The following is a 15,375-nucleotide window of genomic DNA, read 5'->3' as shown; positions in this document are numbered from 1 at the left end:
ACAACTCAAACACCTTCTTCAGCTGTGGCTGGTATATATAAAAAAATAATAATAAAAAAAACAACAGTCACATGTCCAATAACATCCGTTAATGAGTCCGTTCCACGGGGTTAGCGATGAATGTGAGCACACAAGAATTAGCACCCAGCCCTCTACCTGTCGTCCTTTCTGCCTTTTGGCGCCTGGTTGCCGGTCCACAACCACCAGACAGCTAAGCAGCTCCCGATAAGTGATGATTAGCGGTGCGACTGGCTCCTTAGCCGTGCCGCGTTTCCAAGTGGCTCCCTCCCTTTCATGAGCATGTTATTTGTCCCGTAAAGAAATACCCCCGGCGTTTAGTCTTCAGTACCGATTTGTTTCAGCATTTCCCGGCGGACTGATTAGTAGGTTGCCGTGTTGCTCCGCAACGTTGCATTACCTCCCCACCCCCCCACCCCAACGCCAGTGACACGCTCTGGTCCTCGGCTCTTTGTATCCAACATGGTGCAGTGGCTCTGACGGGGAGGGAGGGAGCGAAAACGACGAGAAGAGAGAGGGAGGGAGGGGGCAAGAGAAAGGGAGAGAGAGAGAGGGAGAGCCAAACACCAAGAGACCGAAACATGCCACAGACATCCGACAAAGCACCTCCTCCTGTCGCACAAACAAATACTGTATCCTCAGGACACCCAGAGAGGCGGCTCTAATGTGAAACACGGAGATAAATCTTAGACGAGGTTTTTAGTGTGTGACTGTGTGAAGCAGACACTCATGAGGGCCAGTTTGTTCGACAGGCAGCGAAGAGATTCTGTTACCCTTTACATAACCTCCCTACCACAGTCAGACACACACACACACACACACACACAAGCCGTCAGGGGGGGAGGGGCTGCGTGGACGGAGAACAACGCTCCTCCTTCCCCCTCCACCCACCTTCCTTTCTCACCCCATCTGTCTGAAACCCTCCCTTCTTCACATTTCCCTCTTCAATAATCTAAATCTCATTTTCTGACGCCTTGGCTGTCATTGAAAAAGGGTCGACCTGAATCCAGTAGAGACGACACCTTTTATTGACACAGTTTTGCTTTAAAAGCCGAATCCACTGAATGCTGACTGCACCTGCATTTGACCTGTTATTGGACACATCATAACCCCACATTGATAACTCGACAATTTTGAATCCATTTTCGGACAGACTGCAGATAATTATACCAAGTTACATTCTCGTTTCAGTGTTTCTAAGGAAAAAACATGAAATTCAAACACAGTGAACCTTTTGGTCCCGAGAAGTCTGATTTCTAATTGAACGCCTGGCTGACTCCAGGTTATAGTGACTGACCTACAGACAGCATCGGACAGGCTGAGCTCTGCTGCATCATTTGCCACTCAGTTTGTGATGCATCTCGGTTGAATTAAAGCCCATGCACCTTTGAGCAGCAGATGGGGTAGCCAGCGAGCCAAATAAAGGTGCAAACCGCGGTGAAATGAGTCATTTTAAACACTGAAACTAGATGCTGCTCTGCTGATTCTGCCAAGCTGGTGTGCTATTTAAAATATAGCACCAGACCACCTCTTTATTTGGTCTCTGTGGACGAACAAAAGTGAAATATGGGGAGTCGAATGTTTTATATTTACCACGACCTTCTACAGTCTTTGATAAAAGTTGACAGCTTTAACTTGGTGGGAATATTTAATAATTTTATGTTATTAATAATAAACAGAGTCAGAAAAATCTAATTGGGACCCTTGTGTTGTTCTGCCCTGAATCACAGGCTTCACAAAAAAGGATTTTAGGGGTAGAAGGTGGTATAGAGCACTTATATCTCTAAAATTACTAATAGGTCAGACTGACAGACGCAGTTTGCTCCTTTTGGAGACATTAAAGAATAAACTTGTGGGACATTCATTTCTCAATATTACTCAAATTTCTATGTTTAACTCTGAACTTCTCATCTAGCATTTATTTATTTTGATATACAAAACCCCGACTGCAGGACTGCATTCCCCCAACAACTACACACAAACACATTCAGGCACACTCAAGATTACCGTTGGGACCTAAAAGTAAGAATCATATTTGGCTGAAGGGTCTTTAACAAATGAAAAAGGAGCTGTGATTAGTGTATGCTGCAGTTTTATTGATGTTACTGTATCCAGTGGTAATCTATTGAGGTTGTGTTGATATGAATACGACTCTTGCTGCAACATTATCAGTAATGTAAAAATACAAAACCTGCAGTAGACAAAGCACAGACCTAAAATCAGTGCATCGGTCTGGTTTCTTCATCTATCTAAAGTCAAACAAACACACCAGTGAGCATAAATCCCACAAGCGCAGACAGAGTGTTTACACTGGAGACAGACAGGCTTAATATGCGCAACACATGACACATGGACACAGCCAGCATTCACAGACGAACAACTCATGCTGAGCAGTCATCAGAAAATACCGGCTGCAGCTCGACTCCCACAAGAGGGAAGGAGGGGAACGGGCAGGAGAAAGTCAGGGTCACTGTGTGCTTAGAATAACCTTCAGTGTTGCGTATGTAAGCACTACTCACTGAAGCTCTTCAGGCATCTCGAACACACACACATTTCCACTCATTTTTCCTCCCAAAATTGTCACTCCACCCACCGCCTTTGTCCCCTGGCTGCCCCCCGTCCCACCCTCCTCCCACAGTTGAACAGCATTGTGCTCCAGATGAAAGTGCCTCTGTGTTTGTGAGGAGCAGAGCGGTGCATGGTGTGGCCTGGGACAGACCGAGTGACAACAGACCCCAACAGGCCCAACGCAGGAACACACGCAAGAAAATGTCCCGACCGGTGCTCAACAGTCGCAGACAAAGAGCAGGAAATCTCACCGTGCAGCTGGAAGTCCTCTCTTTCCCAGGTCTGCTCTGACCCGCTCTCCAACGTGACGATAAACATCCACTAATGTTGTTATAGAGGCCTCACGTACCTAAAGACAGCAGACATGAACCAATTTAATAACCCCACACATAAACAGTTCATATCCAGTGTATCGTGCTAATTTATAACAAAGATTAAACACAGAAGAAATAACTGACAGATGAAAACAAACATTAATTAAAATATAATTCCTTGACGGTTCATACGCTCCTCTCCATTGGGAAACAAGTTATTTCCTCATTATATTGTGAGCACTGTTGTGATTGGTTAGCTGGACGTTGTTACAGGGACTGTCTGTAACTGAGGAAGCGGAGGATGCTGATTGGTCGAGACAGTATGTGGGTAGCTAATGATTGGGTAGAAGCCGATTCCTGCGTTTTGGTCCAACTCCACAGGAGATTAAACCAACCCCTCTATATTCCTCCTTTGCTCTCTCACACACACCAACACATTCAGAGCTGTTGTGTGGGTTAACGACTGGGTGTTGGTGCTCATACATCAGTGGGGGGGTGGGTGAGACAATTTCTTCTCTAATAACAGTAATAATCACAGAGCTGCCTGGAGATGTCTGCTAACACAGTCTGATCACTGAAAGCTAAAGCACAGGATCAGTACGAGCCTCATGTGCCTAAAGTTTCAGGGTGGTTGGTCCCTGACGTGGGAAATAAATGTCATGGAAACACACAGCTTGTTGATCATCACTTTGACTTTTTATCTGCAACAGTACACCTTTTACCACAGTTCCAATGTGCAGATGATACGTTTCTTGCAACCGGCGTCAAATTATAGCTTGCAAACCTTCCGGACTCGGCTTTTCAGATCATTTAAACCAAGCATTGCACCAAACTCCCCGAGGTTAAGGTCATGAACGAAGGCATCACTTTGCAGAAAAACTGTGCAAGCAACAGCGCCACGAAAACAAACGGTCGGCAGCGTGAACACACAAATGCAGCAACGAATGTTAGCCCACAGGTGTGGAACCAGAGTAAAAAAATAAAAAAAATAAAAACACGGAACAAACTGACTGACAAAAATAATGTTGTTTCACCCAAATATGACATATCCCCTAGAATTTTGCTTTATTTTCCTCTTGTTTATATTTAGATCTTGTCACTTTTCACTTTTCAAAGATCAGCTTCAATTTTCATTGGCAAATAGATGCACAAACTTTGCACTCAGGACCCTTTGACGTCACATCTGCTTGTTTAGCATATTGAAATTTTACCAAACAGCTACGATCAGTGACGTCTGAAGATATTTGGAGCCTGAACAGCCACAGAAGACATGATAAAATGCAAACAAACTCACCATATGCTGGATCAAATATTGCTAAAGCCTCTGTATGTCCTACCTGTGGATTCTGGTCTCCAGTCAGAGCGCAGAGATGTGGAACTAATTTACTGAGGCTGAGAGGCTGGGCTCCAAACCTGACAGAGCGACGAAAACACAACAGACAGAGAAAGATTACACTCAACTATGATCAGTAAGAATGCCTCACAGTTATCTGATCAAAACATTTTGTTTCCAGTTCATTACAAATAATAATAATAATAATAATAATAATAATAATAATAATAATAATAATAATAATAATAATAATAATAATAGTTCTTTACAAAAATAAATTGACTCAAAACACAAACGACAAGCAAAGATGAATATTTTTTCTTCCTTTTCTTCCTCCATTCGCCTTTTCGTTTAGCTCTCCTGCCCTGGGTTTTCTCAATCAATGTAATACTTGAAGATTTACTGACTTATCTAAAGAAAAACAATGGAAATATGCGAAAACCCTAGGCCATTTCTGCGCCCTAATTTCTTCAGATTACTCAGTTTTAATGGCTGCCTGAGCGTGCAGAGCTAACATCCCCAGCCTTACTATGAGGCTGCAGATTAGGAGTTCAGCAGCTTTCCATTACCAAAAAGATGCTAAAATTAGCACAACAATTCAAGCAGCCAGGATTTACTGCACCTCTCCTTCACGTAGGAACCACTGCGGTCAAATAAGCTGCTACAAACGGGATTCCGTGTAATATATGGTCACAGACATGATTGTGAAATGACCAATTGAGTTCGCAAAATCATGGGTCATTTTGTTATTCTTGTATTTTCAAAAAATGAAATAAAATGTTGGAGTATATGAGAACAAAAACAAACATTTATGGCTGAAAGCCGTAACACCTCATGACAGCAGTAAAGTGATTTGTTTCACTTGTTCTACTTCTCCGGAGTCACACAAACGGTTAAGAGGATTAATCCTGGACACAGAGAACATGAGTGTTTCTTGGACAAAGTGGGTCATGAAAGGTTGTGCAAACGGCACCGACTGCTCTTGTGTTCATTCACTAAAGGCCTGTGGTTGATCAATCGACGTGGTACAAAAATATTTAGCAGAATTTTCATTTTCACACTGCAAGGACAATTTGAAGCAGAAATTACTCACATGCCGAGCGTGGCGCTGAGACAGAGGCAGATTCCTTCTCGACTGCGGAAGTTTTTGTGTTTAAACCCAGGAATCAGCCTTTCCCAAACGTACTTGACGAGGGGAAAAAAATGAAAAAATGATGATGAGGCGTTAAAGCATGTAAGGGGAAAAAAAGGAGAGAAAGGAGCTGTCAGAAGGAATTAGGAGAGGCAGGTCCACTCATCAGCAGCTGAGCAAATTAGAACGGACAGAAAAGTTCACATCTGCGGAGGTGTGCTTGTGTTGTGTGTAAATGACATAAAAAAGAATAGCTGGAGCCTCTGTGGTTCTTCTAATATCCAGAGGAGGGAGCCAAAACAAAGACTCAGGTGATGGATGTGATTCGTCAGTTGTGTCTCTACACTATATCTTAAAGCATGTATTTTTTCAAGAAAGTAGAATTACTACAAATAATGTTAATCGCTTGTTGCCAAATGGCTCTTCTGATGGTTAACAGAAACAAATGCATGCATAAAACGACAACACAACCAATTTTGTTTAACAATAGCACTTTTCCAGACCATCTGGCTCAGCTGGAACCACCATTCTGAAATTATTTGAAACAAAATATTTCTAAATAAATAATCTTTGCATGTCAACATCTGAAGGTTTTGTTTTGTAGCCGTCCTTCACTTGTGTTAAAAGATGATTTTTCTTGTCAGGGTCCTGACATTTTTATGTGCATGTCAGTGAGCGTCTCACCATGGGTGAAGCGGTCTGCTCCATGCAGTGGAGGATGAGGACTTGGCTGTTCTCCCTGACCTGATCCTTGGCGTCTCCCAGCCTGTCCACCAGAGCTGGCACGACTACAGACAGAATAAAACAGGGTGGGGATGCAGAGGACAGTCGTGAGGAGACAAATTCTGTTTCAGTGTGTTCAGTAAAAGGAAATAAAAACCAGGCCACAGATGACACTGAATCGCTGCAGGGTTTCATTGTAAAGGACAACAAAGAGTGCCCCCAAGTGGATTGCATTCAAATGACAATTAAACACGAGAATACAGACGTTAGTAGAGCTTAGAGGTAGAAAGAAACTCAACAGAATATAAAACTTTAATAACGCCAGGCTCTGGTGCTCAGAGGAGAAATGAGGAACAGATCATGAAACGCTCACATGTTAGTGAACTCTCATAGATGGATTCAAGAATATAAAGTGTTGGAGTACAAATACTCTGTAAGGCTTGTAATCCTCCGAGGCCTTCAGTTGTATGTATTTAATAAATTATGTTATTTAAAACAAATATTTAGAGCATTCAACTTGATGGCAGCTTGAAGGAATTAATCTTCAGCTAATGTGTTATTTACATGAAGGGTTTGGTGATTTAAAAGTTTATTTTTTGTCTTAAATAAGCTCTACAAAATGTGTAAAATCACAAACACCTGCTATTCAGTGCCTGACATAACATTACTTCTTCACTGTTGTACATTTTTTCATGCTAATGCCGTTATTTTGAGTCAGTCTCACTTGTAAAATGTGACTGGTGGAGCAAAACGTAACAGAGATGTGCATAAAAACGAGTCCTTAAAGACACCACTTAGCAATCCCAGAAACTAAAATAGCATATAAGGTTCCTAATTTATCCTGAAATCTATGTTTTCTAATAAATGTCTTCAGAAATAATAAATCAGGACAATTAAAGACTCAGAAGTCCAAAGGACATGTACGTTTACCTGGTTTTGGTCTGACTCAGAAATTTGCTTTGATGCTTACACAGTGAGATAAAGCATCATTACATCATTACACACACGCGCACACACACAAAAACAAACTCCTGTCCACATTCCACATCTGAAGCATCAGCAGAGGGAGTGATTGAGTGATGTAATCTGCCCTTTAACCAAGTGCACGTGTGTGTGTGTGTGTGTGTGTGTGTGTTATGTGACCATAACAGTTGGTTGCCTTAGCAACAAGGACAATTACCTCAAAGAGAGAGCATTACAGAGGGGCATTGTTGAACATGTCATTCTCTGTAGTAAAAATGAAAACACACACACACTCAAGCAGGATATTCTTGCTGACGAAACGCCAAACAAATCACATCACATCATTCCATCAGTCAGTCTGAAAGAAAGATAATTTAAACCAAAGTGCAGCCTCGCGTGGTCTGTAAGCTTCACCTTCATTTCCACTTAACACAGAGGAGTTACTTGGCAGGAGGGACAACGCCGCAACGCCGGTGCGCACGCACAGAACTGCACGCACGTATGCTTTAATTTTAGCAGCCCCGTGCAATATGTCAGTGCTGCAGATCAATACATTCACTCAGTCTCGATGATCTCATCTTCCTCCCTCCCCCCTTGTGAGTTTGTGGGGGTGGAGGGTGGGGGCGGGGAGATGGAGATGGAGCACAGCAAAGAAAAGATGGAAGTTGGATGGAGGAAGGGATATTCCACAGCAAGCGGTGGTTCAGAAAGATGATTTTACTGTCAATCTGACGCGCACAGTTTATAAACACACACAGCTTAGTTCAGGCGCTGTCCTTGACAGTGTGTGTGTGTAGTGGTAGACTGCACACAGTGCGATGAGTCCAATAATCCCAGAGTGACACTGCAGGGTTCAGCGTGTTTGCTGGTGACAAGATTCAGCCTGGCTTACAAAAACAGCTGGTGACACCTAAAGTGGGCACACAGAGGGCCCGCCAATGACAACACACACACACACACACCCACAGAGCATGAAATCTGATACACAGATTCAGTCTCTAAGGTCATTAACACAAGGGGTGGTTTTGGGGTGTAACAGGGTGACCTAAAGCAGGATCTAAGTATAGAGAAGTGGGGAGGATGGAGAACAGAAATAGGGGTGGTGCCAGTTTATCCCAGAGGAACCACAAAGGGGAAGTAAGACACAAAATGGAAAGATCAACACACAAACGATGAAGAGTCCAGGTAGCTATTTGGAACTGTCACACTCATTGTAGTCTTACAGATAAAAAAGGAGGATATGATTTGTTTTTGTGAGTTTGTACATGCTTCAGTTTGTACCTTAGTGTGAAAGGCAGGACATTTTTATGTTCAACTAAGTCTTTGTGCCAAAAAAAATATGTTTGAGCTTGACTAACATAAAGACAACACTGCATTCAGTTTCACAAAAAGCGCCAAAGTCAACGAGATGTTTGTGCTGGGTTTGGACACGTGGAACTTGCCAAGAAAGATGATTTTCGTTCCGAAAATATAAAAAGTACGGAAAAATCCCTTTATTGTCGTTGCATACATGCTAAGACCAGGAACAAATAAAGAAAACTGAATAGGTTTTCAGTCCAAACGGAGCGTGTCTGACAGGAAATCTCACCTGTGCTGAGGTATCCTTTGAACCGCTCTCCCAGGCGGTCCACGAACGCACCGCAGATGTCTATCCCTAAGAGCGCCACCTACAAGTGGAAGAAAAGACAAAGGTTATCGCAGGTCAGACCCGAAACACTTCACGTGAACTGTTCTTGTACTTATTTTACACACTGACCACCGTGGAAGCTCTGACATGAAAAACAAACAAGCTGAGATTTAAATCTGACTAGCACAGCTGTTTCTGTAAACACTTACACATCCTGAATAAAACAAACAAACAAACAAAACAAAAAAATGCAGATTCAAGTTGTCTTCTGAGCTTTGGGGATTTATGATAATTCTGCTCAGTTGAAATCCTGCCTTGACTTGTCACCGTAAAGCATGTCTGAGTTCCCAAAGAGGTGATATGAAGCAACAATAGAGTGTGTGAGACTGGAAAAAACACATATGATGCCAGGCGGAGACGGAATACAGTATTTCCAGAACCAAAAGCATGAGTAGGAGCAGGAAAATATTTATACTTAAACAGAACAAAGTCCGTCCAGTTCAACATTTCCACTGATATATAAAGTGTTTAGTGTTACGGCGTGTTTATTTAGTACCTTTTAAACAGTAACTGATGGAAGGTCTAAATACTTGAGAAATTTGGTCAAAACATTTGATTCCACAGATTGTGGAGTAAAATGTTTAAGTGACACTTTCAGATGTACGTTTGCTGAAAGCTTTTTAGGCGAGCCTTGCACATCTCACAAGTGTCAAAATAAAAAAGAAGCTCGAGGTGAGCCGAACAGCGGTTGAGCAGACAGGTATTTGTGGCCAGAAGTGAAGTTTTTCCACCGTGCTTCTGATTAGGATCACATCCCCACGCGGCGCTGCCGTGCTCGTGGAATGCTTTTGTTGGCAGCGCTCTTGTAAGAGAAGAAAAAAAGAAAAAAATATTCCAAAAGAAAATCCATGTACAGATTTCTTTTCCTTCTTTTTTCTTTTCCTGCCAGACGCTGTCCTGCAGCGAGATGCGAGTTAGGACGGCAGTTTTTCCCTATTTTAGGCAAAAGAGAAAAAGCCAGGAGACAATAAGAAGAGAGGGGGGGGAGGCGATGAAAAGAAGGCAGGGATGGAGGCCAAGAAACAACAGAGAAAACAAAACTCATCTGGAGAAGAAACATGAGTCAAAATGAGGACTCCCTTACACTGAAGCCAGTACTTCACTTGGCTGCAACTGTTACAGACCAGACGGAGACACAAAACTGTGAGATATTGACTTATTTTCATCGCCATCTCACTGAATTCTGAGCGACTGCGACCAAGTGACCAGCAGGCCGCGCGGCCACGTTTTGCTCGGGTTTTTTTGCGTGCGCGGCTGACAAAACCGTATTCTAGGTTGCACACGTGGTTCTTGCTTCGGCCCGTTTCGTACCCACTTTGGCAGCTGCACCTACATTTACGATTTTATTTCCTAGAGTAAAGCTTTACAATGAAAGCAGGCATCTTTTAAATAATTATTATTTCTCATCGGTATGTTTTGTAGACCTGGATATTTAGGGCTGTAGCCTCAGATGGGTTTTTGTTTGTCATGCAGGTGTCTGAATACAGATCTACAATTTACAGAAACTAAACTGAGACGGGTTGGAGACGCTCGCAGCAACTTCACAACCAAATACAAAACAGTAAAAAATAAAAACAGCTGGACTTTATTCTGTAGTTACAGTTGTTTCTGTCTTTTACCCTGTTTTTTTTTTGGATCCACCATATCCTGGATGACTGAGAATCTACACCGACTTCACATTGTGAGAAAATCTGTCTCACAAATTCAAATGAGGAAATTAAATTGAGAACCCCTGAAAGCGTTTCAAGACATTTTGGAGACTGTTCGATACTGGTTTAACCAAATTTTACAGGAGATGGTAGAGGAGGAGGAAAAACAGCAGAAGAAAGAGAGGGGGAAAAAAAAAAGCAAAAGATGGAAACATCCTCCAGGCTTTTTCCTCCCCCTCCTCCACCCAGCACCCCAACAAGCACCCACAACCATCTGGTATAATCTTCACTTGGAGAGACGGAGGACATGACTGAGGAGGAGAGCGGAGGAGACTGTGGTTGGCATCAGCATCGGTGGTAAGAAAATGGATGGAGTATGAGATTCTTTCAAGCTCTTCACACGGTTTACGGTAAAAAGAAAAAAGTAGATATGTGTCTGAGAGGGAAATGAGAGAGGAGGGGGAGAAAAAGTAGGACCAAAGTGAGAACTTGGCTCTCTTCCACGAAACTAAAAACACTGACCAAGTTACTGAATAATGCTGTCACCCATTCTCCAACATATTTCAAAACAAATCATTTAGCTTTAAAGCGTCCCAGCAGCTCAGACATGTTGGAAAAAGTCGCCTCTATATGAATGGCTCTTTGTGAAAGCTCGGGTTATTAGTACGTGTCCTGGCTTACCCAGCTTAGTCGCATACCGTGTAAAAAAAAAAAAAAAAAAAGGGGGGGGGGGTATTTTGAATTTCTGGGGAAGCTTAAACTGAGTTTTAGATTTTTTTGGTAAGAGTGGATGACCAAAGCAATCACTGGTCAAAGATTGAGACACAAATTAGCTAAGGATGGTATCTTTACAAAGGATGATGGCAACAGTGAGGGGAAAAAACACGGCATTTCTATTTTTGTGCTCAGGGAGTTTTGGCCACAGATACAATCAGCACAAAGAGCTTTATTCCTAAACACCAATACACAGATGATAAATGAATAAAAATGCCCAAATGCAGTCTGATACCATTGTCTGAACCAACTACCCAGAGACTAAGAGTCATTAATGACGGCTGAACAACAGCTCGGACAGCTGCTTCCCACAAAGATCCATTGAATTTTCTTCACTTAAAGGTTTTTCCTATGAAGCCCCTGCAGGAAGGGTTTTCACAACAGCACGCTAATAACAACGTAATTCATTGTTTAAGAAGAAAAACTGAACGTAATCATGCTTTGGTGGTTCTAAAACGTCTGTGAACTGTACCTTAATACTTGAATTATAACTTGTTTTGAGATTTGAGCGCACAATCTTATCTGGTGCCAAAAATCAAACTGCAAAAGTATGGAATCAGTAATATTTGGACATTAGGTCACACGGAGGAAAATAAATATAGAATCTCCTTGATAGACATGTTTGCAAGTCTGAATATGCAAATGCAAAAGAGAATGCTTGCAGACTTTAAACTGTTGCTGATTGACAGAAAACATGGGAGAAAAACAACTATAAAGACAAGCTTTAAGTAAATATATCCAGAGCGATAAATTATATGGTGTTAAATGTCAGGCAAGCAGTTGCAATAAATACAAAAATACATGAAAAATATGGGCTCTTCTTCAGTCAATCAGAAGCTAGTGATTTCATATAAAACTGATGAATCTGCATCCACCAAGAGAGGAGACGCCATCCATAAATATTGGGGGGGGGGGGTTGTAATCATGAATGTCTGATATTTAGTCTAAAATTAAAACAAATCAAAGTGCTTCAGCAGGGCAGGCTGGGAACAGAATCAGCTCCTGGATCAGTGCAGGACGCGTGCAACCATCCCAGCTTCCACTCCACATGTGCAGCATACAATATTAATGCTCCTTGTTTGCACATTTTAAAACTGGCCCTGGTGCATTAAGTGAATCTGATCTCCTCACTTCTGACAGAGAGAAGAAAGAGAAAGGGTGAGCAGAACAAAAAAAAAATGCTACAGTTCTTCTATATGAACCAAAATAATCTCCGACTATCTGCTCAAAGTGGCAGGTTCAAGCAGGTCGCGTTGTTTATCTTGGGGAGTGGACTTATAGCATGCAGGTGACTGGGAGAGGAGAGGATCAGCTTGAAAAATGTCTGTGAGAACCTCAGCCAGCTGTGATAAGCAGAACCTGAACAAACAGCTGCTTTTCGGGGGTCAGTCCTGCTCGAAACCCTGGGCAGCTCAGTCGAAGTCACAGAGAGCGAAGAGCTCGGGGCTGCTGCTGTGTTGGCTGGTGCTGAGGGCGTCGAAGCGGGCCGAGACCTCGCCCAGATCATCAGATCATCCACCGAGGCTGCCTGGGGACCTGCTGCTCCTCTGCTACAGGTCGCTGATGTGCAGCCGGGACTCTATTCTGTAGCTGAAGACGTTTCGCTTCTCATCCGAGGAGCTTTCTCAGTTCAAAAAACAGACTGTGGAGTTCAAGCTTTTAAAGCAGACAGATTCACCTGCAGACTAAACTCTCTCTCCTAACAACAGAGGCTCGTTAGGGTCCTTGTTAGCCTGACTCACTGATGGGCCACTCTGGTCACATGAATGCAGGTCCTGATTGGAGTGAAACTGACTGGGGATCAGGCCTACTGCTCTATTATAGGTTTTAGAAAGCTGAAATCTGAGACCTGCTCCTCTGTTTAATGTTGGTTTCTTTCTTTCGACATAAATGGCTTTGTTCACCCCCCATTTTCAGACAATCTGTCCTCTCGGTCCAAATTGTCCAAACCACCATTTCACTACATAATTTAAATCTTCTTTTATCAGAAATAAAAAAAAAACAAATGTTTTAACAAGGGTTTAAGGCAGACATACAAGAACTTCTTGTGCAGCTGAAAATAAATCTTCAAGGATTACTTCATGTCAGAAACAGTGAGTGATGAGGAATCTTTATCGCCATCCAATGAGATGTTTCCAAGAGGCTTTGTTATGCTGAACACACTATTTGCACTGCTGAGCCCAACAGATTAGCGCAGACAGTTTATCAGTTCAAGACGCAACTTTGTGAGTCAAATTTCATGCTTGAACAGTGACTCCAGACGGGGCTCGTTGGCCCAAAAACATCCAGGTTTTCTGGACTGATGTGCTGATAAGATGAGAGGAGAGGCCGAAGAGGAAAGCATCACAGAGGTTTAGAATAAAAATAGAAGTTAAGCGAAAATGAAAGAGGAAGAAGTGGAGAAGGGTCACAAAAAATGAGTCTGGTAACCCTTCCCCCATCCTGTGGTCCACAGAGCTGCTGACAATGGGTCTCCTTCACACAGACAGGCTGAACCAAACTACAGCAGAAACCACGGGAATAACCAACAAAACTACCAGATGACAGGGGAGACCTTTAAATCTGTCTCCCTTTAACAGAGCGGGATGAAACCACTGGTTAAAGCTTTCTATTTCTGGTGAGAAAATGTGTGAAAAGAGATCCACTGGTTGATCTGTCTGATTGTTTTCACATTCAGCAGCTAAGCTGATAAAACAGATATGACTGAAGAGGCCATGGAGATGAAGCCTCACGATGATGACTGGTGGATGTTTCTCACCTTGAAGTTGCTGGAGTTCACCCATCCCGTCAGCACGTCGATGGTTTTATCCAGCCGGGGCTTGTCCTGCTCCACGTCCGGGGAGCGTTGCGGGTCGTTCAGGTAGTCGATCAGGTCCTGGCCGACCTGCAGCCGGCGAGTTACGTCCTTCTGCAGCACCTGCTGGTAAAAATAGTCCATGTTGTCGTGTTCCTCCATCGGGCACTCTCGGCGCCGAGCGGCCAGCCACCGAAGCCGGCCGGGGATCGGGGGGCAACGGTCGGCGGGACCCGGGAGCGAGGAGACCCCGACGAACGCGAGCCGCGGTCCCGTTAAGAGGCAGAGAGCGAGAGCGTGACTCGAACTGGGCTTTGACCATCAAGATGCGACCCCTTAAAAAAACACAACTCACTTTCGCACCAAAAAAATAAAAAAAAATCCCCCCTCCTCTTCAAACCAAATCAGAAGCCCGATTTTGAACGTTGCGACAAAACTACGCCGCTTACGTGAAAGTTTAGCTCAAAACTCGACGAAACTTCAGGAAACGTATACTAGAGTTCACCCCGGTGGGTTCGGTCAGCATATCCGCATTAAAACAAGCTAGCAGCCCCGTTTTACTATCTGTTATGCTAACAATAATAGCATCGGGCCAGTAAGCGCGGAGACCCATACAAATAGCTCCACATCGGCTAACTCCAGCTAACGTTGATGACTGTCCACGGGCCTATCTGCCGCCTGGTTCCGCTCCGGGCTTCAACTTCATGGCCGGGTCTTCGGTCCACGGGGGAAGTTGCGTCAAACTACCAAAACAAGACCGCAGCTCCGGTTCTCCGGTAACGGGCTCACTTTAATCCCGTAATAATCGCGCAGCCACACAAGCAAAACCGCCGAGACCCTGCGCGGTGACGAACAGGTGTCGTGTCGAAGAAAGTACCTCATGACAAAAACAACCCCTTCGTGGAACGCGCGTGAAACGCAGTCAGTTGTGTTCAACAATTATAAGTAAAATGAAGGTCAAAAGGCGACAAAGAACCCCGTGTTTTTAATTACGCTAATAAACAAATATATCTTTAGGTATTTAAATTTAAAAAAAAATATATAAGTCGGTTACAAAGAGCGGTAGACACTGGTAGAGTTTGAATTTCGTGGCTGTTTGGTATATCTATATATTAGCAACATAGTTTGTCATCAAATCGCCTTTTTATAAGTGTCCAATAAAATAATTTTAGTTATTTAAGTCCTCAAAGTACTTTAAGCCAGGAGTCGGCTCGTCACTTCTCGTTTTTATTCAATTTATGGGCGAAAACAACCGTCCAAAAATGCGCTTCTTACAGCGGAAGTGCTTTTAATGGTATGGGTTCTTTTTTCGGCACAACACCAGGGACTGCAGTTGACCGGCGGTGCGCCGCACAGGTAGCCAACGTAATGCCTGTTGAAAAAAAAAAAAAAACTATCACGTCGAACTAAGAAGCTAGAC

General features: G+C 43.2%; 1 protein-coding gene across 40 annotated transcripts in view; it reads right to left on the bottom strand.

Annotated features, from left to right (window-relative positions):
• Positions 1-14,819, bottom strand: part of clasp2 (cytoplasmic linker associated protein 2) — a 47,782-nt gene extending 32,963 nt beyond the window's left edge. For 23 of the 40 annotated variants that reach the window (XM_037975573.1, XM_037975582.1, XM_037975587.1 and 20 more), the window contains exons 1-6: positions 13,920-14,818; positions 8,640-8,718; positions 6,050-6,153; positions 5,327-5,418; positions 4,238-4,313; positions 2,838-2,935 (exon numbers count right to left, since the gene is read on the bottom strand). In XM_037975573.1, coding sequence (XP_037831501.1) covers positions 2,838-2,935; positions 4,238-4,313; positions 5,327-5,418; positions 6,050-6,153; positions 8,640-8,718; positions 13,920-14,117 — 647 coding nt within the window. In that variant the 5' untranslated portion in view covers positions 14,118-14,818. Of the gene's footprint in view, positions 1-156; positions 432-2,837; positions 2,936-4,237; positions 4,314-5,326; positions 5,419-6,049; positions 6,154-8,639; positions 8,719-13,919 lie in introns of those variants that run through there. The other 17 variants (XR_005233144.1, XM_025008098.2, XM_037975579.1 and 14 more) reach the window with 2 other exon arrangements.
• Between the last annotated feature and the right edge of the window lie 556 nt (positions 14,820-15,375).

This window comes from Kryptolebias marmoratus, linkage group LG5 (genome assembly GCF_001649575.2).
Source record: "Kryptolebias marmoratus isolate JLee-2015 linkage group LG5, ASM164957v2, whole genome shotgun sequence".
Taxonomy (NCBI): domain Eukaryota; kingdom Metazoa; phylum Chordata; class Actinopteri; order Cyprinodontiformes; family Rivulidae; genus Kryptolebias; species Kryptolebias marmoratus.
This window is presented reverse-complemented; position numbering and strand designations above follow the sequence as displayed.